Source organism: Miscanthus floridulus, chromosome 2, assembly GCF_019320115.1.
Source record: "Miscanthus floridulus cultivar M001 chromosome 2, ASM1932011v1, whole genome shotgun sequence".
Lineage (NCBI taxonomy): Eukaryota > Viridiplantae > Streptophyta > Magnoliopsida > Poales > Poaceae > Miscanthus > Miscanthus floridulus.
In genome coordinates, this window is record NC_089581.1 from 140,611,579 (window position 1) to 140,635,332 (window position 23,754).

The 23,754-nt window shown below is 40.8% G+C and overlaps 1 protein-coding gene across 2 annotated transcripts; it reads right to left on the minus strand.

Moving 5' to 3' along the window:
- Window positions 1-130: 130 nt before the first annotated feature.
- Window positions 131-12,753, minus strand: LOC136531297 (putative GTP diphosphokinase RSH1, chloroplastic). Of its 2 annotated transcripts, none has more exons than XM_066523970.1 (24): window positions 12,404-12,753; window positions 12,057-12,268; window positions 9,223-9,399; window positions 8,522-8,587; window positions 8,310-8,402; window positions 7,732-7,863; window positions 7,536-7,637; window positions 7,364-7,441; window positions 7,217-7,288; window positions 6,129-6,236; window positions 5,920-6,017; window positions 5,155-5,215; window positions 5,006-5,068; window positions 4,870-4,926; window positions 4,689-4,790; window positions 4,418-4,576; window positions 4,170-4,301; window positions 4,003-4,089; window positions 3,829-3,927; window positions 2,409-2,495; window positions 1,884-2,334; window positions 1,074-1,135; window positions 807-875; window positions 131-712 (listed from the first exon to the last, which is right to left on the minus strand). In XM_066523970.1, the coding sequence occupies exons 1-24, from the start codon at window positions 12,429-12,431 to the stop codon at window positions 620-622; spliced, it is 2,688 nt and encodes an 895-aa protein (XP_066380067.1). In that variant the 5' UTR covers window positions 12,432-12,753; the 3' UTR covers window positions 131-619. The 2 variants fall into 2 exon arrangements, with proteins under 2 accessions (XP_066380067.1, XP_066380061.1); XM_066523964.1 differs by having other exon boundaries at window positions 3,856-3,927; window positions 12,404-12,732.
- Window positions 12,754-23,754: the final 11,001 nt, after the last annotated feature.

Genomic DNA, 23,754 nt, shown 5'->3' on the forward strand with positions numbered 1-23,754 from the left:
ACTGTCATCTAATTATACAATCAATAAAAATCACCATCCAGAGCAAAATTAGCAAGCATCAGAGCCAAACCTCTAGTTTAAGTTACCATTCATACAGCAGGAAATGACAAGTAATTCAGAAGCGTGCATCTACCAGTTAACCATGCTCAAATTTTTTCACTTGCAAAATTGAAGCTATATACAATAACATTTACAGGCAGAGTGAGAGAAAACTAAATACAGACAAAATTTGGTATTAGTATCCAGGTCAAAATTCTAGCTGCACATTTAAGCAAACTCATATATGCGAACCACACAAGTGGGGAGAAGAAAGATCTGCCTTTAACAATCTTTTTTAAGGCCTTCTGTATAATCCAATCAATCCCTGCACTAACAGTACCCTACTCGCTCTGCAATGTACACTCACTTTCAGAATGTCCCTTGTATATATATCTGGTTCTAATTTGCTCACCCTCACTTTCTGATTTGACAGATAAGTAAAGGATTCCACTCGCTCACCAGTCACCAACCATGATCTGACCAAAAGTTTGAGCGGCCGATGTCTTGGTGCTTCCAAAATTATCTCCCATCTTGGAGAAGATAGTGGTGAACTATTGCGGTATACGTCTCTTGATACCCATTAGCACTCAAGAACACCCAATGGACACCAGCTACATCCCACAGACCAACCAAGAACACCAAGAATCATGTCAACACTTGAACATGCACTGACCTGCAAGTACAGAGATTATTAGGTAGAACGCTCATGAAAAAGAACATGCTTGAAAGACAAATACTAGCATCAACTATCAATTAAGCAAGCATACCACGTTCTCATAGCTTCCCTCAAAATGGAACAGCATCACACCCATTCCCCTCCTTTTATTGACTTCTGCCTGGAAAACACAAGAACTAAGATGATGACTTGACTAAAAAATACAAAGAGGATGTGTATACAATTAAATGGATGCAAAAATCAGTAAATAACTCAGAAAATAGCTGAATGGTCATTGCATAAAGTACGGCACAAGACAAAAAAAAAAAAAGAGAAGACATTTCACACTGTTGAGAATCAAAGATTTGGATTCACATACCACGCAAGAACATATGGTAATTCCACAAGCTGTAAGAGCCGATGTAACCTCCGCCATCATCCCTGTGAATGTCACCAAATTAATTCACGAGATTTTACAAACATTACCAGTAAAAGCTCAATAACAAAATAGCAAATGTGAAAAGCTAGTAGCAGCTACAGGCCTACAGCTAAGGAGTGTTTCATTTGACCAAAAAAAACAACAGAATGTACAATTGTCGAATCAGTCTCTTGAAAGAGGTAAGGCAAATAGCTATGCATAGAGAGCACACTAAGGGAGTGTTTGGTTTGAAGAATCAATCCATTCTAGATGGAGTGATGCATCATGAGTTCATTCCTCAAATTTAGTGGAATGAGATCGAATGAAGTGGTGATGGATCAACTCATTCCATTTCATAAACCAAACAAAAAACTAGAATGAGATGATGATAAACCACATCATTCCACAAACCAAACACCCCATAAAGGAATGAAGGCTTGGAAAATTTCAACAATGATTAGCATTGCAGCTTTGCAATGCTTAAATAACACAGGGCAGGCAAAGAATTAGGAGCCATCTACAAGGAGAGCTACCATAGTTAAATGCTACTGCCAGTCAGCTAAGTTAGGCCGTCAAACTATAAATCGTTCTTAAGGCCTGACTGATTGTGATATTTACAAGGCTATAATTAGCCAGATTCAAATATTCCAACACACAATAATTTCACGTGAACAAGTTTGTCGTAAAACTCAGATATTACTTCAAGGTAGAGAAGATAGAAAGATCAGTATAACTTTTCTGTCTAGTGCAACAGTATGGCAAAAGCATCACCTTTTCGGTTAACACAGGCTATGCAAAGCCATTGGACAGAGTTGCCTTCCGTACTATGCCAACCAGAAATTTTACCAGATTTCCAGCGATCTAAACCAGGGAAAACTTCCTTGCCGGTGGAATTGCCAGGGTGCATTAACTCATCGAAGCTATCACCTCGAATTGTAGAATGACCATTGATTTTGATGCCCAATTCCTTAACAGTTTTGTTTTGCTTCCCATTGAGCTTTGGATGGACATTATTAACAGGTAAAAAGCCATCGCTACTTTTGTTGACAAAGAATAATTTATCAGAACTTAATATCTTCTCCCAGTTGAATTTATTATCTTCGTTCTTGGTGCTTGGAAGTGAAAGCTCACTATCACTTTCGTCTTCAAGATCAGCAACAAAATTATTAACTGCGTCAGCAGTAATTTCAGCAGCAGAAAGAGCAGCTTGCTCCCTTAAGAACTGATAAAGAAAAGATTCATTACTGAGCGGTCTGGTAATGTAGGAAAATAAATTTAAATGATAGTACCACATACTTTCATAATTTTGTGTCTAGCACTGCGAGTTTTTGCGTGCTGTAGCCACTGCTGGTGACGCTGGAAAGCATACTTACTAGATAATTTCTGAAACGGAAACAAATATGTTGAGTTAGTCCAAATGTTCATGGATATAAGAAGTTTCCAATGCAATTTCTCCCTTGAAATCCTCCTGATAGATACAGGGCAATAAAACAAGCATTGTGATACTGAGTAACTGACAAACACATACGTAATTCAGATTTGCACCCAAATTGTTATAAGACTATTTTAAAAGACAGTTAGCAGTTACTTATGTCAGTAGCCTTGATGGCTGCTCATGATGGTTAAGGGTATTGAGATCAGATTGATTGGCCCACCTAATGCCGTAGGTTAAAAAACAGACAGATTGGTTGATTCACTTGAGACCATTCATGCTGTGAGACCAGAAAGTACAGCACATATATCCTCTCTAGGAAAAAGAAAGTAACATTTGATCTCATGGTGATGCTATGGTGCATGCATGCAGTCACATTTTGATGGATCAGTAACAAAAGAAGTAAGATATCATGAACCCAGTTAGACAAGAAAACAAGGAGAGGTCCATGCCGATCCCTGCATGTAAGATCTCTCTTGAACTCAGTATGCTTGTAGCGGGCTAGTGGCTGCAGCATAGATCACTGTCTTAACTCTTTAACTGATACAAGGTGTCCCCTCAAGGTAATTATCAGTTATATAAAACTCGACCGGTGGGGGAAAGACTGCCCCCACGGCTTTTCACTAAGCAGAAACCTAAGCGAAATCAGCCGAGAAAACGCCCGAACCCTGGCCTCACCCTGCCCCACCATAACCTGGGCGGTGATCACTGCCACTACCACCAGATAGGCCGGCACCCTGCCATTAATTTTTGGGGAGCCACAGCGACTCAGCGATGGAATTTTTTAAGCAAGCTGGGATTCAAACCCTGGTTGGTTGGTACCACTACTACCACACTACTTGTGCATTTGCAGAATTATCAGTTATTGCTAATTCCCTGGGCATTCTTAGTTTTTTACTTCAAGATGTATGCTGGTTGGTGGAGAATATAATGATTTGTGAAGGCCTGACTTGGTGTACAAGCTGGAAATGACCTTTTTAGAGGGTTACTACTGTAAACAGTAGTATGCATTTCTCTGCAGCAAGTTGAAACTTTTGACAGTACAACTAAGAAGTTCAAGAAAAAATGAAGCTATATAAATTTAGCTAGCTGGTCATACGCCCGTATAAAACTAAAGAGTTACAACCATACTGAAGTTAATATTAGGAAAACAAGAATTAAGAGCATAAATTGACCAATAAGCATATAAACATTGCAACATTTTGACAAAACCAAAGCAGCACCTTGTATGTGTGTATCTTGAAATTGCAAAATTGTAAAAAAAAATTTATATCAGAAACAAACCATGTGATATAAGAGAGGAATACTGACATCATAAGTTATAATCTCCACCACTTCAGCATTTGCAAGTACATGGATTGGTGAAACCAGATTGCCATTCACCTGCAAAAGAGCATATGAATACACTAATGGAATTAATCATTACAATGTATTTCCATTTTTTCCCTCATAATTTACCTTTGCTGCAATCATTTTGTTGCCGATTTCAGTATGGATCAGATAAGCATAATCAACCACTGTGGCTCCCTCAGGCAGGTTTTTAATCTACATGTAACAGCATATTTAGAGCCCAAAAAACAGTCTATGCTGTTAACTAACTAATATCTCCGAGTTCATTGCCTCACCTCGCCTTTAGGAGTAAACACAAAGACACGGCTCCCCAGAAGATCTCGGGTGATAGTATCAACAAATTCCCTAGAACTCATATTACCAACAAACTCTTCCTGCCACTCGCGGATTGCATTGAGCCAACCAATCTATGAAAGATGGTAAGCTATTAAAACTTTTCTCAAGCCCACTGTGGTATAATATTTGAAGTAGTACTATAAGATTTAAAAGCATTAGTATGATTGGATTCCATAAAGTACAGTACCCTCAGAGCAAAGCCTGTGTTGTTCAAGCAGATTACTTTCCCCTTGGCATTTCTTCCACTTGATATTCCAGGGCGAACAGGTCCAGAAACCACCCCTCTTCCACTGTAATGTGCAGCAATACCTCTTTCTGCTATTAAATCCATATCTTCTGTTCTTATCTGCGATACAGTTAGAATTTTAAACATAAGTCACAATTAACAACAGGATGAAAGTACATTCTTTGCTTGATATTTGCCAGTTTAAATTTAACAAATGAGTAGGCAGCATTACCTGAACTTCCAAATGGAACATACTCTCGTTAAGAAATGGTATCACTGTTGTGTGTAGACTTTGGTAGCCATTAGGTTTTGGAGTTGCAATGTAATCTTTCACCTGTTGGCACAATTGATTGTTAGAAAAATGGTATAATTCACAAAAGAACATTAAATACGACGAAAAGAAGATAACTCACAGCTTGAGGAATGGGTGTCCATATACCATGAACAAGGCCAAGAACATGATAGCAGATCTGAAGTGAATTGAACATACTTGTGAGCCAATGACAAATCCACTGTATAAGCAATATAGTAATTTGTTGTTAGTGGTACCTGTTGTGCAGTGCACAATGGCCCAACACCATTGCAGGATTTTGGTTTTATGATGATCCTCAGCTAAGCAAATAATGTAAGGTTCATTATTTTACAAATAACAGCATATTCAGAGTAATACAAATAGTATGGATATTAAAAAAACATACCTGAGCAACCTGATTCACCTCATTTATTGAACTCTTGGATTTGAGTGTAGTTTTGTAAATGCTGAAAGATGGCTCAAATAATAAATAATCCACCAAATAAACAACCTTACACAATATTTCCTAGTAAGAACTGTTAGACTAGCGCCTATAGGGCTGGCCATGGGCCTTGACGCCCACGCCTGGTGGCTGGGCTGCCTCAGGTTTATAGTAGTTGATCTCCCAGATTAGGCAAGGATCTCCGTTGATTGGGTGTGTTCTATAAACCCTACACCGATCCTTGCCTATATATGTTGTACCCCCTTGTACACATTGAATCAATCTACTACTTTCCCTGTGCCATATCTTCTCTCAAGAACCACATAACACTCGCACCATTATAATAATAACCTTTGGTTTAAAATGCAATTGAGACACACAACTAAGCAAATAAATAGGCAACCGTACCACAAAGTATTATCATATTACGGAGTGGTTTTTAGTCAGCAACGAATATGATTCAGTCGCCAACCTTTTTTAAAAAACTAAAAGGAAAAAAAACTAACGAAAATGTGTAGCAGACTGGTTGATTATATGATCTCAAAGGAAATGAGTTGGAAAACTGTGTAAGAAATATCTAGGGAACACCATAGCATGCCAGCACAGCACTTCAGCAAGCAGAGGTGGTGTTATAGTATGATAATCTGATTCCTAATGAAAATAGATAAAATTCTCTTTGGAGTCTCAAGCCAGTAGCACTTTTAGTTTAATGAGATGGCATGCGCTCACCTGTAGAGCTCTTTGTAAACTGAGCGCACTTCTGTTTCAACACTAACAAGATCGAGAAACTGATCCTCAACAATCTTTTGCCTTAAAATCCTATTCGCCTGGAATTAAAGAATCTCAAATTAATGTCATCCATTGCAAACATGAGAAAATGACACTGAATCATGCAGAGTATCAATCATAACTTAAAAGCTACCAAACAAACACAGCACCTCTTCCAATTCTTGTTCATGGGCCTTGTACAAGTCTTCAACTCTTTTCCTTAGTTCAGCAAAACCAGTGGGGTTAACGTACATGAAGGATAGATATTCCAGCTCAGACTACAAAGACAAGAGCTGCTGGTCAAAAGGAAGGAAGAACTGAGAGTAAAACATTAGGATATAGGAATTTTTTTCTTCATAAATGCACAGATACACATAGAGTGATACACTGATATATGCCTACATGAAAAGAAAAGTACACAAAACAAAATATTTTTTAACATGGATAAAAGTAGCAGTACATCACCTTTTATAATAAAAAAACAAAAGGCACAAGCCTTTCTTTAGTCCCTAGCTCAAAAACCATGATGAAAACCAGATGCAAAGGACTAAAGAGACTGCTTTCACAAGTTCAGGGGTTGGACTATTATTGCAGAGGGTGTGAAAACTAGAATTATTCCCCAAATACTTTTATAAGAAAGACTTATGGACAGCAAGTGAACCTTGGTTTTATTTTATTCTAGAATTATTCCACAAATATGTTTACAGTAAGTGAACCTTAGTTTTATTTTATTTTATTTTTAAAAGGTAAGTACCGCCTGTGACCGGAAGGTCCCGGGTTCGAGTCGCGGTCTCCTCGCATTGCACTGGCGAGGGTAAGGCTTGCCACTGACACCCTTCACCAGACCCCGCACAGAGCGGGAGCTCGCCCTTAAGTAGTAAAATATAAGGCCAGATTTTCTCTTAACACAACGGGTCGTCATGGGAGAAGGATGTCAGAGAACAGCTGATAGCCTGATACAAGGAACTATACATAGCATGTATTCACATGTAGAAACAATTCTAAAAATGCAAGCTATTCATGATTGGCTTGCGAATTTGACTTATCAGTGATACAAAAAATTGTAACAGAGGTAACAGAAACATTCCACTCTGAGAACACATAAGATGAAGCCAGTTATTTTTTAAATGGTATCCAAAATTTTATAAAAAGAAAACACATGTAGCATATACTGCAAAATTGAACAAGCTGAAATAAAACAAATAAAGCAATACAGTATTAAAGCTAGCTCTTATAGGTCCTAAGGACCAGCAGATACCTTTATACGGTACATCCCAAGGAGTTTTGCTAGAGGGGCAAAGACCTGCAGTGTCTCCATGGCGATGGCATACTGCAAATAGTCGTGCTTAGTACTTAGGGTGGAAGTAAGATACAGGCGTATCTTAAATCTGGAATAAGAATTCACCTGCTTGTGCTGAGGCATATGTGTGAGAGTACGCATGTTATGCAACCTGTCTGCCAGTTTGACAATGATCACACGAACCTACAGCATTGATTTTTATTTTTTTTCTTAAGTAAAATGTACAGAGGTAAATCTTTTTTTCTGATAAGATGTTCCATATGGATAAAAAGGATACCTCTTCTGTCATGGCAAGAAACATCTGCCTTAGGTCGTCTGCTTTAAGATCTTGTTTCGAGCTACCCTCACTTTTACACTGAAGTTTCCCCAACTTAGATACCTACATTTAAAACAGAGCAGGTTTTGCACTAGATTTACTACATGATCAGCGAAATATATCAAAGTTGCAGCTTTGAAAAAAAACAATAATATACCTTTGTCTCCCCTTCAACAATACGGCGCACAGTTGGCCCAAACTCATTTTCTATTCTTTCAAAGGTAACCACGTCTGTATCTTCAACAGTGTCATGCAATAAACCAGCAGCAATGGATTCCCAGTCAAGTTCCTGATTATACCAAAGCAGAACAGAACTTAGATTCATTGTTTATACTAGGGACAAGTACAGAAACTGCATCACCATAGGGTCAATGAATGCCAATCAAGTTCCAAATTATGTCCAGGGAGACAAAAAAAACTTCATTGCTACTACTACTAGGCCCTAGGGACCCTTCAAGGAAAATACTTGTCCTAAAATATAAGGAATATTTAGTTGTCCTAAATCAAGCTGTCCTATGTTCGACCAAGTATATAGAAAAGAACAATAATATTTAAGAACCAAATTTGCATCATTAGATACATTACATAATATGTTTTCATAATTTACCTCTTTGCTATGGTAGAAGTTAGTACTCTTATCTATAAACTTGGTCAAACTTAGGACAACTCAAAATCCTTTATATTTCAGGATGGAGTACTCAGTACTTCACTAGTGTCAACAATATTACTACTTACGTGCTCTCCAAGAATACGAGCAACTTCGACAGGATGAATAATGAATGGTTCTCCACTTCGCCGTTTTTGTCCACTGTGAGCTTCGTATGCCAACTGCAATTATTAATGAACTATCATGATGCAGACATTCATGTAGGCACTTCCACAGAAACCAGAAAGTGCAAAACTGTTTTTTCAAATAGCATGGAAGGAAGATATTGTGAATCAGTTACCTTCAAAGCGTCATGCACAAAGTTTAACTCTTCAGGTTGAAGATATGAAACAGCTGGTTTGAGATCCTGTTATGCAGAAAAAAAAAGATTACATTCACTATGATTGAAGTCACTCTTGATTCGCATAAGGAAATCTAGCATTAAAGTCAAGTCTTGCTTCGCCGAAGGACCTAGTAGCACCTGAGGTATGAAGGTAAACTTGCACATAAAAAAAATGTCATTTCAAACTCAGAGGAGCAAAATGTACTACCAAGTTACAACTTACAACAAAAGGGTACCATTTGGTAAAACTGGCGTGGCCGCGTGGCTGGTGAAATGAATGTATTTTACTCTGGCCAGAACTACATTTCAAAAGCATCAAGGAGCTTGACTCCTTTCTCTTTTCTTTTAGTTAAAACATGCGTTGGCACCATGGAGCAGGAAATAATTGTGATGTTCCACTACCAGGAATAGAATGGTCCCTATTCCTTACATATTCTAGAATATTTGTGCAAAGGTTAGAAACAAGGTGGCAGGCACTATATATCATATCTTTAATAAAAGGGAAAAAGCCCAACACTGTTGTATGTTTGCTACCCTAAAAAACACTCTGAATGGTCATAAAACCGCAAACCAAACCGAGGGATTTGATCGAAGCTAGAAAATGTAGCTCTTCAGATACGCACAGAAGTGCAAATTACATAAGTGATTCAATGACACACCTCCCACAAAGTCTCTGGGGAGATGATGAAGGATTCAGATGATGAATAGCAGTAAGCTCTCCATGTTGGGTCGACAGTAGTAGACCAAGGTCTGACAAAACTTGCAGAGTAGGCAGGTGATGGATCATAACCAAATTTCCCTCTATTGATGTCCTCATCAAAGGTGATATGCAGTAACTGAAAAAACAAGTAAAAGGTTATTGGAAAATGAAAAACTCAACTACTTAAATACGCCAAGGAAATGTGAATGCAGATTTTTTTTAAAAAAAATGTTACATTCACAAAACAACCACAATCTGACATGGTGTTAACTCATAAATTTAACTATAACATAATCAGCATCATCACAAAGTGGAGTATAAAGCAAATTGATTGCCCAGGTTGCATGGAATCATTATAAGCTCCTGAATTCTAGTTGGTTATATTAAGAAAATTGGAATGTCTTTGGGTAGTGTTAGAATTCTCTGAAAAAACTTTGGACAAGTCATCAGCAACATAGCTTCTTAAAGTGTGTGCCAGGGGGCCAGGCCCTGTGTGGCATGCTCCTCCACCCACACTACCTATAACTTATCCACAACCCAGAACGCCACTCCCTTAGCATCAGGAAGCACCTGATGCTAACTACCTTTCCTTCCAGTTGGCTTAATCTGAGGTAGTACCGTAGTAGCAGAGTGACCACAGACTTATACCTTACTTGCACTAGCTACCTGTTGCAGTTGTCAATATACCAAAAACAAAACTGAATTACTTGATATTCTACCACATTACTAGATATTGTACCGCAAAATACATGATTCTGCAATGGGGTCTGACTATGAATTTCAAGGAAAACTGGAGAATGGAGACCACAGTGTGTATTACAGGGGAAACTGACGATAACGCTGGGTCAACAGTCAACACTGAAAAGAACATGAGATGGTCAAGGCATCCTCAGGAATGGTCTTTTGGATTTCAATAACATGATCATATTGTCCAACAAGGCTACGGAAGGATGCTGTGGAGTCATTCATATATTGTTCTGTTCGAAAAGGAAAATAATCTCAGGTTTGCTTGTGAGGTAGCCAAATTCTTAGTTGCCCAGATACTACTTCCACCAAACATTTGGCAACAACAATTGACCCAAATAAATGTTCGCAAAATTTGAACCATTGTCAAGTGGAAAGCTAAAAAGGAACGGAGATTTTCCTAGCATATGTTTGGTGGATTGATGATCTGTATGAGCATTACCTTTTTTTTCTCAGCTCTGTGAGTTACATTTCAATCATTCCCTTATGGTTTAATGAGACAGTACCAAAGATTAGCCTCTTTGTGCTAGAAACTGTTCCTTAATCCTCTTATGCTCTATGACTGAATGGATATAATTCTATAATGTATGTTATCAAACTCTTTCATCCACCACTAACATGCACAAAGCACAAGATTGCACATTTGAGATGAGCCAATGTCTAAACTACACTTATTTAGTAACAGATATAATCTGCAACTATTCGGAGATAGTATGTCTACTCTACACCTATTTAGTGCTCTTGTTCCAAGTTATAGTTCACTTTAGCTTTGTCCTAAGTCAAACTCCTCTAGCTTTGACCAAGTTTATAGAAAATTGCATCAACATCTACAATATCAAACTAGTTTCACTAAATTCTCTATGAAATATGTCTTGATAGTGCATTTATTTGAACTTGTACATGTGAACATATTTTTCTAAAACTTGGTCAAAGTTAGAAACGTTTGACTTAGGACAAATTTGGCACGGAGGTAGTAAGAGATAGAGTATGTCAATTCAATAACTATTAAGTAACAGAAAGAAAAGAGTAGAAAACCATATGTAGACAGAAAATACACAAAATGTAGACAAAAAAAAATGGTCAAGGAAGGCAATAGAAAACTGTCATGCAAACTAGAAGCCAAAGACAAAATAATAACAGTAAACAATTAAAAAGAGCATGTCAGTTATTGATGTATTGGGTCAAAAGCAGGTACATAAAAGAGTGTGACTGCTACAAGATGCTTGGATGCTGCAGACAGGATCACTGAAACTGAAAGTGAATCTTTCCAGAGCTTGTTTACTTTGGAACTGAAAAATGCCATGCAATGAATTTTGAAAAAAAAAATGCCATGCAATGCACGCAAAAACAAATTCCATTAAATTCAATTACAGAAAAGAAATTCCCTTTACTAGAGTAATTGTGATTCAAGTGGATAGAATGCAGTTCTGCCGCTGAAGATATTGCGCATTCAGCTATTCAGTTAGACAGTAGCAAAGGACAGCAATGACCGCCACAACACAAGGAATAAGAAATGCATTTTTCCTGCCTATAAAATTAAATAAATGACACTGAACTGTGCTATAAAGCTAAGCTTTCATGAAGCTGCGTGCGATCACTGGAGTTCACCTTTCTAACTCATGATATATTCTACCAGCATCGACACCAAGAGAACATCAGGCCCTATATTACTACAAGTTATTCTTCGAATAAATTTAACAGAAACTGCTAATGGAACAAACTGATCATGCCAGTTAACCAAATAAATGCATAACTTATTTTTAGAGAGGAAATAAATGCATAAAATTGAATGGTAAAGCAGCTTACCAAATAATTGCATAACGATGAAATAAAAATGCAAAGAGAGCGCACTTTAAATTATTATCCTGCATGACCTAGAGGCTAGAGGGGTCGATTTGAAGTCATCAAAGTGATAAAACATTGTTTGCTACCAGAATGTTGCAGTAGACTGCTACTTCAATTCAACTGGCTTAAGTAGGCGAATCACGAAATCCATATCGACGCTATGGCTTGAATAACAGAAACAGCAACAGAGCAGTGGCAACGCACCGAGTTGTTACTCCGACGCGACCGCCCGCGCCTCCTCCAGCCGCCTCCGGCCTCGGCGTGGCCGCACGAGGAGCACTGCGCGGTGCTGGCGAGCGAGCCCGTGAGCGCGCGCGGCGCGTTCCACGCGCACGAGAGTACGCTGCATTCGTAGGGCCTTCCGCCCCCCTTCCACGAGGCGGCCGTGCACGATCTCACGCACTCCAGAGACGACGCTGCACCCGGAAACCCACAAACACGCCACGAAAGCATCAGACCCCCGGAGAGGCGGCAAATCAAGAACCCTAGGCAGCGCATAGAATCATAAAGCGGGGGCGAATTGCGAGACCAGAGGGGATGGGAGCGGTTACCGGGCACGGTGGGCGGCGGGGTCTGCATGGCGCGGCGCAATCTCAACGGCGGCGCTGAGGCCCTCGTGCGGTCGCCGCTGCCGCCGCCTCCAGTTGGGCGCGAATTGGGCGCGGGAGCGGCGAGTCGCGTCGAGACCGGGAGAGAGGACGGGCTTTTGCCGAGGGGTGAGGGAAGGAGGAAGGGAGGGACGGGGAGGCGGAAGAACTCGACGAAGAGGGATAACACGAAACGGAGGCCACACAAAGGCCGCGGCCGTGGTGAAATGGAACAGGAAGGGTGCGGTGCCGGTGCGTGACTGCGGCCCCCGTCCTTGCTGGATGCTCTGCTCTGGCCCTCTGGACTCCGCAGCTCGCCGTTCTATTTTCGTCTCGCCGTGCAATTTCGGACGGTTTTATCTGTGATTTTTGTCTGGTTTCCTTGCCAGGATGGCGTTGGTCACTGGATTCTAGTGCTCTGCTCGGCTGCTCGCCTGCTCCCCTCGTGATGTAGAGCTACTACCTCTCAGCTGAGCGCCGCAAAGTCAAGGGCCTGCAGGACTGCGGCGCACGCCTTATACTTGTGAGCGTTATGCAATTTTATTTATGTCTTCATAAATGTGGTCATGCAAATAAGTGCGCGTTCCGAAAACGCCAGATTTTTTTATTTAATTTATTAGTTGCGATCATCGAGAGAAACTTTTTTTCCATTGGGGGGAGAGGCATGCGTGTCTTACTCAAGCAGTCCATCCTTTTTGTCCATTCCTCACTTGCTTTTGCGGTGGTTTGAATTTTGACTAACAACGAGAAGAAATAAGATTTCCCATGATCACATGGCCATTTCATGTATCGCCAGCAATCACATGTGCGTGTTAGCATAAATTTTTTTCGGCTGTCGTAATCTAATGAAACACATAAAGAAAAGGCAACGCATATCATATAGGACATGCCCTTTGGAGTACCGTATATACCGTATCTTGTTAGTATTTTTCTACGGAAGAGCAAGGAATGGATAGCTAAGTTTGTAAAGGTGTTTGCCTTTGCGCTTATCCTCATTTGCGGTAAAAGAGTAAGATCGTTCAGCCAATACTAACAGAACAGAGTTTGTAAGCCTGGAAGCCTTGGATTCGATCCTTTTGTGGAAAATATCCCGGTGTTCTTGTAGGTTCTTGTTTTATGGCTCGGTTCGCTTCGCTGAAAAAATAAGTCAAAACATTGTTTCAGCTGATTTTTTGTGAGAAAAAAACATAGTTCTGGCTAAAAAAACAAACTGAAAAAGACGGATTATAAGATAAACGAACAAAGCCTATGTGTGTTTTTTTAAGAACGTCGATTCACTTGCAATTTTGGTACACTAGGGTCAACAAATTACAATTAGTATTTTTTTTTCTGCTCTATTTAGTGGGTTCCTATATGTTAGTTAAAAAGTAGGGCACGCGGACACCCTCACGAGCTTAGCATCACAGAAACCACAATTGGCAACCCAACAAAATGAAAATCAGCATCAGACAGTGCCCACAATATTTTGTTCCACGTCTATGGACTTTTGTTCGTGAGTTTGCGCAATTTTGCTTTCTGAAAACAATTTTTTGATTCCGCATTACGTGTATAGCTCCAGTTCGAGTACTTGTTTTGTTTCGGAATTATTTTCAAACTTGTTTCAGGTTTACAAGTTTTCTGTTCGAGCTGAACCATGCTTGTTAAGCATGGCAGACGTACAATGTTTTGTTTTGTGAGTTTGAATAATTTATTCCAAGTATCACCTACTGTTGCTCATGCATAATGTTTTGTTGCACCTAATTTTTAAAATTTTATTGAATATTTCTTGTCAAGCGTAGAATATGGTCTAAGAAACTTAGCAAGCTAAAAATGATCGACTAAAACCAATTTCCTATTGCCAAGCAGCATGCATTGTCAATTAATCTAAAGAGTGGGGAGGCTTAGCTGAATCATCCTTTTCCTATTTCCCTGTCTATCTAGTCTGCAATTCCAATTCTGCGACATTTCGTGGTAACGCACTAGCACATTTGCACGTGTGTGACATAGGATTGTCAGAGTGCCAGAGTGCCATACCTTTTTTATTTTTAATTTGTTTTTTCTTTTCCCTCTTTCTTTTTTATAAATATATGTCATATCATTTGATTAGTAATGAAATATACTTCCATAATAAATTTATTTAGCTACACAAATATTAATACTATTTGATATGCACTCCATTCTAAATTATAAAACGTTTTATTTTTTTAGATATATTTATTTTATTATGTATCTAGACACCGTGTATATTTAAATAGAGGAAAATCCAAAACATCTTATAATTTACTCCTTCTATTTTAAATTATAAGATGTTTCATTTTTCTATATACATTGTTTTAACCATGTATTCAGACATAATATGTATCTAAGTACATAAAAAAAGCTATGTATCTAAAAAATTAAAACATATGACAATTTGGAACAGATGGAGTAAAATAAAGGGACCATATACCTAATTATTAAATTTAAAAAAGTAGCAGCGAGAGGCACAGCGGCAACCGCCGAGCATTATTCGCCCGCACTGTGTGCGCTCGTTGCCGCGCGTGCTTGCTATCCATGCGCTCGTTGCCGCGCGTGCTTGCTATCCATGTGTTCGGCTGGCTGGTCGTGTTCGGCTGGGCTGGCGAGCCCACTCACAGAATCAATGTTTACTTGAAGAGTGATTTCAGATAGAACAATGTTTTTTTACTGTAATGAGCTGGAACAGTATTTTAGTTTATTTTTCAGTGGTGTCGAACAGCTCGCCCGCGCCAGGCGCCACACGTGCTCCGTTCAACCCTCACGCATGCCGCGATCGCGCCAGCTGTGAAGGCTCCTCGTATCGGATTGGACTTTGGAGTGTGTGCGGAGTGTGGAAACCGATTCCTCATGAAGATGTTTTCTCTCGTTTAATTCCCTTACTTATCACATCATCAAAATCACGTACTTACGTGGCAAGCCAATATACACTACTCCATCTGAACGCCCCCGCGTCGTCCTCAGCAGGTCGACTCGGGCGGCTCCAGGCTCCTCCACCGCCGAGCCCCCTTCCCCGCGCTTCTCTACCCTGCCGCTGAGTGGGAGGGAGTTTTCTCCCTCCTCTCGGAGTTGCTGGTGCTTGGGGCGCGGTGGGCGCAGGGCGGCGGCCGGCACCTCGGTCCCGGCGGATCCGGCGTTCCCTCGCCCGGATCTGCTAGCCCTGCGAGTGGAGCTGCCCACCGGTGTCTTGGGGTGAAGGTGGAGGCGCGCAAGGCGGCTGCAACAACCTGGATCCGACCCCGGTGTTGGTCGATCTGGCGTTCCATCGCCCGGATCTGCTAGTCCTACACCTGGGGTTGCACGCCGGTGGAGGCGGCTTCGAGTTGCACTTCGTGCGGCGTGCCAGCGCCGTTCACCGTGAGTGGAGGCAACCTAAGCTGTGTCTTCGCCCGGATTAGGTACTGCAGGCGGCGTTGCGCGTGGCGCACCGAGGTGACCGCGTGAGGATGAGCTCCGGTGATGGCGGTATAGTAGTTCGGTGCGGAGGCTGCCGGAGGTCTTGCGCGGCGTGGGGTTCATGCTGGGACTGCCCGGCAGGGAATAGGTTGTTGGCGGGCTGGGCGACCGGGTCTTCTTCTGATCCTGGCTCTCTTCTCCCCGCTATCTGTGATTTTTTTTAAAAATTTTAACACTTTTTGATAACTAATTTTAAATCTAACACTGTAATTTTTTATTTAAACTAACACTTTTGGCCACGCCTATTGCCTTGGCGCGGCCAAATGCCTGTGCCGCACCATGTATGGTGGCGCGGCAGAGGTCTGACGTGACGACGATCGGTTTCGATGACCGTTGACGTGGCAGCTCTTGCCGCGCCACCATGCATGGTGCGGCAGTGTCGCGCCCTCATCCGTGACGTGGCAGAGCCGAATAAATATCGCGCCCAGTCCCGCCTGCCCGGGCAGCAAGCCCGCCTGGTCGCCGCGCCCGCCGCCCGGCCGGCGGTACCTGAACGGTTTAATCCGAACGCGTCGCGCCGATAGTGGGAGTTATTCTAAGTATTGCTTGACGTAAAATCAATAGTAGATTTATTTCTGTCTTTCGTTGAATTTTTTTCACGGTCAAATAGAGAATTTGATAAGCCAATAATTTGTTTTCCGTCTTTCATAATACGGCTAACCACCAATTTAACTAATCGATTATAAAAAATTGCCACCGGTGTCGAGATACGCCGAGACTGTCGGTTCCCGAACTAATTGGTACTTAATCTCGCCGGCAGTGCTGCCGCGACGCAAAGAAACGAATATGAAACAGATAAATGAAGTCCGTGCGTAGGTTGACAAGCTAGCACATAATATTTTCATTGTTTTGATATAAGTTTGACATAACATAACCAAATAACCCCGCAAGTTTCGAACGACAATATTTGTTTGACCTAACAAACTAAGACCCAGGAGTGTAAGGATCCCTCGGACGCCTCTGTCTCTTCGGATTTGTTGGCAACATATTGGAAGTTTAGCCAATATCGGTATGGTTGCGTCGACGGTGCGTACGGCTCGTACCCTGCAAGTATATGATACGCACGATTACTTATAATTTTTTATGACCGTTAGTTCATAGAGCCTACGTATTTAAATAAAATATCTTTGATAGTACCTGTGAGGCTCCTTGGGTACCAAGCGGGGCACCACCTAGCTGAGACATATCGATCTCGTCCTGCGGTCAATCGTCCCACTAGTTGTGCTGTCGACGGAAGCCCAGGGGGTCGTCGTCCTCGGTTGCAGGGTCCGTCCCAGCGCTATGATGTGGTGGTGTACGCACTGCGGAAGTGGCACCTGTCATCTGCTGAGAAGAGCCGGCTGGTGTCCTCAAAGAGGCTGAAGACGTGGCACCCGACCTAAAAGTGCATATAGCCCTTTAGTGGGTTTTGGATGATTGAATGACAACATGATTAAAGGACTAACCCGTTTGCTAAGTGTGAACAGAAAATAGGTTATCTCACAGGTACTTAATGAAAGCCAAAATAATGTGTTGTTGTATAAACAATCTAGTTCAAGCACAAGACAACAATGCAAATAAAATTCATGCAAAGGCTTATTTATTATAGGATTTCTATGTACTATGTGAAAGCAAGCTTTTAAGAATTAATTTATGAGACATAAGAGATTGCATATGGATTGGTCTTATATTTGAAGCTTGCTAAATTGAAATAAAAAAGATAACAATACATGAATGGATGATTCAACATAAGATGTGACTTGATGGCTTGAGATGGTGAAGATAGCAAGGAAAGGCTCCGAGGTACTAAGCAAGGGTGAAGGGCAAGTGATGGCTTGGCGGCCAAAGAACCTAGCTAGGATGAAAAAAGAAGTACTTGCATTTAGTTGAGGTACTAATCAAGCTATGATGTTCATGTTTTTGTGGATGATCAAATCACTATTGGAATGTTTGATGGAAGTAACTTGATACATTTGGGATTATTCAAATTTGATGAATAGAATTAAGTCACATGCTCAAGATGGCTATGCTCAAGTGAAAAGATCAACATCAACATGTTAGCACCCTTACTTGATGAAGATTGGAAGGGATGACATTAATTCAAAAGAAATCAACTCAAGTGGTATAAATTTATTTTTCCTTTGATCTTGAGTTTAATAGGTATGCCATACTATTAAGAGGGATGCATCATATTGATAGATAATGTTTTATAAGTCTCAAGTCAACCTATGTGAGTTTTGAATATTTGAGCGACAAAAGAGCTAACTTTATCTTTGCTGGTCTGGCATATTGATACCGGACGTGTCCAGTATTTGCCCAGCAGCTGTAAAATTGTTGTTCTCAGGTTGGTTCGTCGGGAGTCCCAGCAAGGGTCAGGAGTTCTGATGTATCGCACTTTAACTGACTTGGAGGGTTCACTGTCCTGGTCATACCGAACATGTCCGGTATGCCTGACCAGAAGCCAACGGCTAGTTTTCAAAAGCCTTGAGGGTCGGGAGTTCTGACGTGAGTCGGGAGTTCCGACGGTCAGAAGTTCCAACATGCGTCGGGAGTTCCAACACCTCACTAACTTTAACTCAGTTACATGTTTTTCAAATTTGCTGAGGGTCGGGAGTTTCGACGTGAGTCGGGAGTTCCGACGGTCGAGAGTCCCGGCATTCATCAGGAGTTCTGACGCCTCACAACTTCACTGTAACTTAGTTACCGTTGGCGCAGTGTAAGTCATACCGGACGTATCCGGTATGCATACCGGACGTGTCTGGTATGGCAACGGCTATAAAACGGCTAGTTTTTCAAGGTGGCTATAAATACCCCCAAGCCTCCACATTTGGAGGCTGCTGATTCTGCTGACATACACATATGTTTTTGAGCCTTGCCAACTCTCCTAAACCCTCTCTTAGTGAGTGTGTGATACAAATTGCAAAATCCATTTGTGGGTTAAGAGAGAATTTGAAAAAGAGAGCAAGCCACCACTTGAGCACTTGTACATATTGTCAATCTCGTGATTCGCATTTGTTACTCTTGGACTCTTCGGTCCTAGACGGTTAGGTGTCACCGGAGAGCACCCGAGAGATTGTGGTGTGCCACAGAAAGTTTGTAACGGTCGATTCTGCTGTCTCAGAATCATTTAGTGGAAGGAGAAAAAGGAGTTGGAAAAGACTCTGGCTAGAGTGACCTTCGTGGTACCCTCTAGGGCTGACCTTTGCTGGGTCGCCCACAGCCCCCTCATCAGAGAGTAGGACTCGAACAAGTCCGAACTTCGGTAAAACAAATATCGTGTCTCAATTTGCATTTCATTCGATATTTATGTTGCTCTAGCTCTTGTGCAGGTTCTCTGTGTTTACTGTCATCTCCAGTACATACCTGCGGTTTAGTTTGAAGATAGAAATCGAAGGGAGCAAGTTTAGGGCTGTTCTGTAGAAATCGTGCATACCGGACATGTCTGGTATACCTACCGGACATGTCCGGTATTAGAGCTTAGTGCTGAAATTATTTGATCCTTGTGCTAATCGTTGTGTTGCAGGATTATGGCTCCTAGATTTATTTAGTATCTTTTACATACTCTGTGGCTAACTTGTGAGGGGTGGTATTACTCTTATTTGGAGTTTTCATTTTGAAAACTCCCTTTACTAATTATTTCCGCATTTAAAGGTGTTAATTTTCATAAACGCCTATTTACCCCCTCTATGCGGCATTCTAGGTCCTTTCAATTGGTATCAGAGCGAGGTTCTCACCTAAAGCTTCACCGTCGTGAGAAAAGGATGTCGACGCCTATCGAGTTAGAGCCGGTGCTTCTCCAAAATGATGGTTTAAACTTTCTAACTTGGTCAATACATGTACTCAATGCTTTTAGAGATATTAGTCCTCTTGTTGAGCATATTGTAGATGCAAGCATACCTCTTTCTATAGTTGATTGGAGCAACTACAAAAATTTGTCAAAAGAGGAAGAGATATGCGTGCAACTCAATGCTCAAGCTATTAATATTATTTTGAGTACATTGAGTGTAGAGGTTCAAGATGAGGCAATCTTCAATGGACAACCACCTTCGGAGAGTGCTCATCTCATTTGGACTAGACTTTTTGATTTATATGGAAAATCCAAATATGATGATGCACTTGAGATCGAGTCAATGGAAAGTATGTCCACTGTGTCATCATACAGCGAAGAAGCCTCACAAGACCTCAAGAGCGCCAAGGCGGAGCAAGAAGTGCAAGCAGTGCATGACCTGCTGTCTGCCTGGACATATCGAACATGTCTGGTATGCCTACCGGACGTGTCCGGTATGGCCGAGGCAACAGACCAGCAAGCAGTGATTTGCAACGATGCTCAAACCTAGTGACGACCAAGTGATGAGTCAACCTCAGTATCTCATGATACTCATCACTTGTGTCTCATGGCCAAGAAAAGCAAGAAAAAGAATAACAAGAAAGATCAAGAAAAGGAGAAAGCACAAGTAGATGATCAAGATGACAGTGATGTTGAAGTTGAAGACAACTACAACCTTGATCATCTCAACCGCAAAGACAAGTTCATCATCATAAAGATAGTTGAAAAGAATGATGAGCTTGAAGAAGAGATTGAGAAGCAAGAACAATCACTTCAAAAGCAAGAATTGTTTTTCATCTCCAAGATGGAAGAACTAAAGGCTCTAAGTGAAAGGTATGAAAAATTGTCAATTGAGCATGCTTTAGTTACTAAATCCTCTTCTAGTATTTCACAACTAGTGAAGGAAAACTTGGAGCTCAAAGCAAGGCTAGATGAACTATCAAGCAAGTATAATGTGCTACAAGCAAACTATATTCATCTAAAGTGCTCTCGTGATGAAGTAGTGGAATCAAGCATCATGCTTGAGGTAGCTCATGAGGTTGTGATCACATCGGTAAAATTCTCTCAACCTCTCACACATCACTCACTAGTACACTATCTCAATTAAATATTTCTTGTACTAATGAGTGTGCTCCTTAAGCAAGTCACTCTTCGATTGAGCTAAATCTTATAGAAAACATAGAGCTCAAAGAAGTGAAAATATTAAAGAAAGATGTGATTCGGTTGAAGGGTAAGGAGAAAGCACAACCTTCTCAAGATAACCGTGATAACATGGTGAAGAAGCTTGAGAAGGGTTCAAACCTTGCTTCCTCCAAAGCCCAACAAAAGAATCATATCTCAAGCAAGGCCAACCCAACCAAGAGCAAGAAACATGGAAAAAGGATATGCTATGGTTGTGGATTGTATGGACATGAGTGGGCTATGTGTCCACACAAGAGTTGGGCCGACAAGGTTGAAGCCACAAATCAAAAGGCTTCTACCAAGAAATGCCCAATGTATAAAGAGGCAAGAAAGGAAGCCCAAGTTGCAACAAGAAGATGCTATGGATGCAATGAGATGGGCCATAAGGTTGATAGATGTCCATACAAGCAAAACAAGCATAGAGCAAACAAAGGCCGCATATGCTATGCTTGTAAAAGAAAGGGGCATCTAAGCTATGAATGCCCAAATGGTAACTCACCTAAGACGAACATATTTATTTATAATGATATGCTTAGGAAGACCACAAATGAAGTTAGCACTAGCAAGGTGATGTGTTCACCACAAACCAGTGCTAAAGCCATTTGGGTGCCTAAGCACTTGTTAACTAACTCAAAAGGACCCAACAAGAGTTGGGTACCAAAGTGTGCTTAGGTTAATAATGTAGGTACTTGGTGATGATATGAAGTCTTTGGGGTGGTTGAGCAAGCAATTTGACAATATTCACTCAATCTATCAACTAATTATTATCATAATCCCTTATATGGTTGACCCGAAGATAATTCAATGAACATATCATATATTTCATCCTCACCATTGGTAACAAGTACCTAAACCTTATAGGATAGTCACTTTGTTCGTTTAGTGTTCTATAGTTCACAAATAGGTACATTTGTGAAACAATAAAAGTGACTAATTAGATTCAATTAAAAAGAATTCTACTTTGCCATATGATGTTTTTGATCGCTCTCTAGTAGAGTAATTTATTTGTTGAGATGCTAGTATATAATAAATAATAAAGCTAAACAAAGAATTACAAGCAGTAAATTAATTGGTTCTGTCCTGAACCTATCGGACGTGTTCGGTATTACTATCGGACGTGTCCGGTATTACTATCGGACGTGTCCGATATGGCTAGGAATAGAAAGTAAGTGTTTCTGTTCTGCGTATTCCGGACATGTTCAGTATACCTACCGGACATGTCCGGTGTTGCAGCAACCATAACACAATTTGAATTACAACTGAGTCTTTGTTCCGTATTTTTCATATATCCTTAACTTACTCAGAAGCTTGTGTTTTATCAAAACTAAGTGGATTGTGAGCATCTGGTGAACTCAATTTTAAATATGGCAAATTATTTGGTTGTGGTTCAAAATAGAAAATTGACTCCCAAATTCTTAATAGAATAATGTGCTTGTTGAAAGTCATTCAATTTACATGATGCACTTATTTAGGGGGAGCTAAATTTCTATTTTGCACCATTGTGGACTAACAAATTTATCTAGCATTATTTGTAGTCCTTTGGATGAAAATTGATTTCATATATGGTATGATTATTTGACAAGTGAGGTCAACATGATGTTGTCATGCCATGTATAATCTCAGTGGTGATATTGTGGGCTCAAGGCAAAGGTATGTATTTACATACATGCATTGTAAGTGCATCTAAGGCCCTTTATATGCTAGTGTGTGCATTTGTGTGATATAGGATAGATGTTTTTCAAAATCCCTAACTAGCATGTGTAGGTGGTGTGAATTTGAAAAACTATTTGAATCTTGGTCTTTGTAACCTAGCCTTGCCATGTGATGATCACATGACATGGCTTTCTTAAGTCCACAATCTACTACGTCTCACTCTATCTCTCTCAAGTAAGCGAAATCTTGTATATGCCAAATATTTGGAAAAGAGAAAAATATTCTATGGCATTGGATAAGAAAAGTGATGATACTCAGTTTGGATCAAGATTGTATACCTTTTTGGACTGAGAAATAATAGAAAAAGGGATTGGAAGAGAGAAAACACATTTTGGAATAACTTGGGCCAGCCCGCGTATACCGGACATGTCCGGTATGCTACCGGACGTGTCCGGTATGAGCGGGGCTATAAAACCGAGCAAACCCCTTCGGCCCAAACAGATTTGTCTCTTGCCAACCTACCCAGCCGATGCCTTCCTTGCTCACCTAGGGCGACCGAGGATTTCACCAAGGAAAGGAAGAGAGGGAGATTGCATTGGAGAAGGCTTGCATCAAGATTGAAGACCCGGGGATTTGGATTTCACATCGCTCTCTCATCTCTTCTCTCAAGGTACCCTAATCACGGACCTCGTCTGATCTACATGGTCAATGCATGATTTTGAAATTCCTTTGGTCAATATGCTGCATTGGTGATATAGAAGCAATTCCCAAAGTTTAGAATTGATCCGTGATGGTTTGAATCAAGGAACCCTAGTTAGGGTTGCTGGTCGCCCATACCAGACATGTCCGGTATGCTACCGAACGTATCTAGTATGGCCCAACAGAGCAACTTCTCTACTTTCTTTGATTCAATCCTATCCAAGAATTGTTTGTTAGGCTTAGCTTCTTTTGTATCTACGTTTTGCAAACTTATTGACAGTTGTGTGTCAAAATGGATGTAAAACCATGGATCAAAGAATCTATGTCTAATTGCAATTTGAGAATAAGCTATGGGCATGTATCTAAAATTCTATGGAAATCTTTGGATACAGGACATCAGCCATGAGTGGACGACAGGAGCCGAGATCCAAGCACAGGCATGATCTCGCACTTGAAAAGTACAAGAAGGTGAGACAAGAAATGCATCCTGGTTTCAAGTTGACCAATAGGAGGACTACCAGGGCTA

Bases quoted from the DNA above. Each gene is read 5' to 3' on its own strand.
- LOC136531297 (XM_066523970.1), bottom strand. From the start codon at position 12,431: ATGCAGACCCCGCCGCCCACCGTGCCCG. The intron at 8,403-8,521 runs GTAACTGATTCA...TAATAATTGCAG, and splicing joins TTGTGCATGACGCTTTGAAG to TTGGCATACGAAGCTCACAG. The intron at 713-806 runs GTATGCTTGCTT...CTGTACTTGCAG, and splicing joins AGGGAAGCTATGAGAACGTG to GTCAGTGCATGTTCAAGTGT.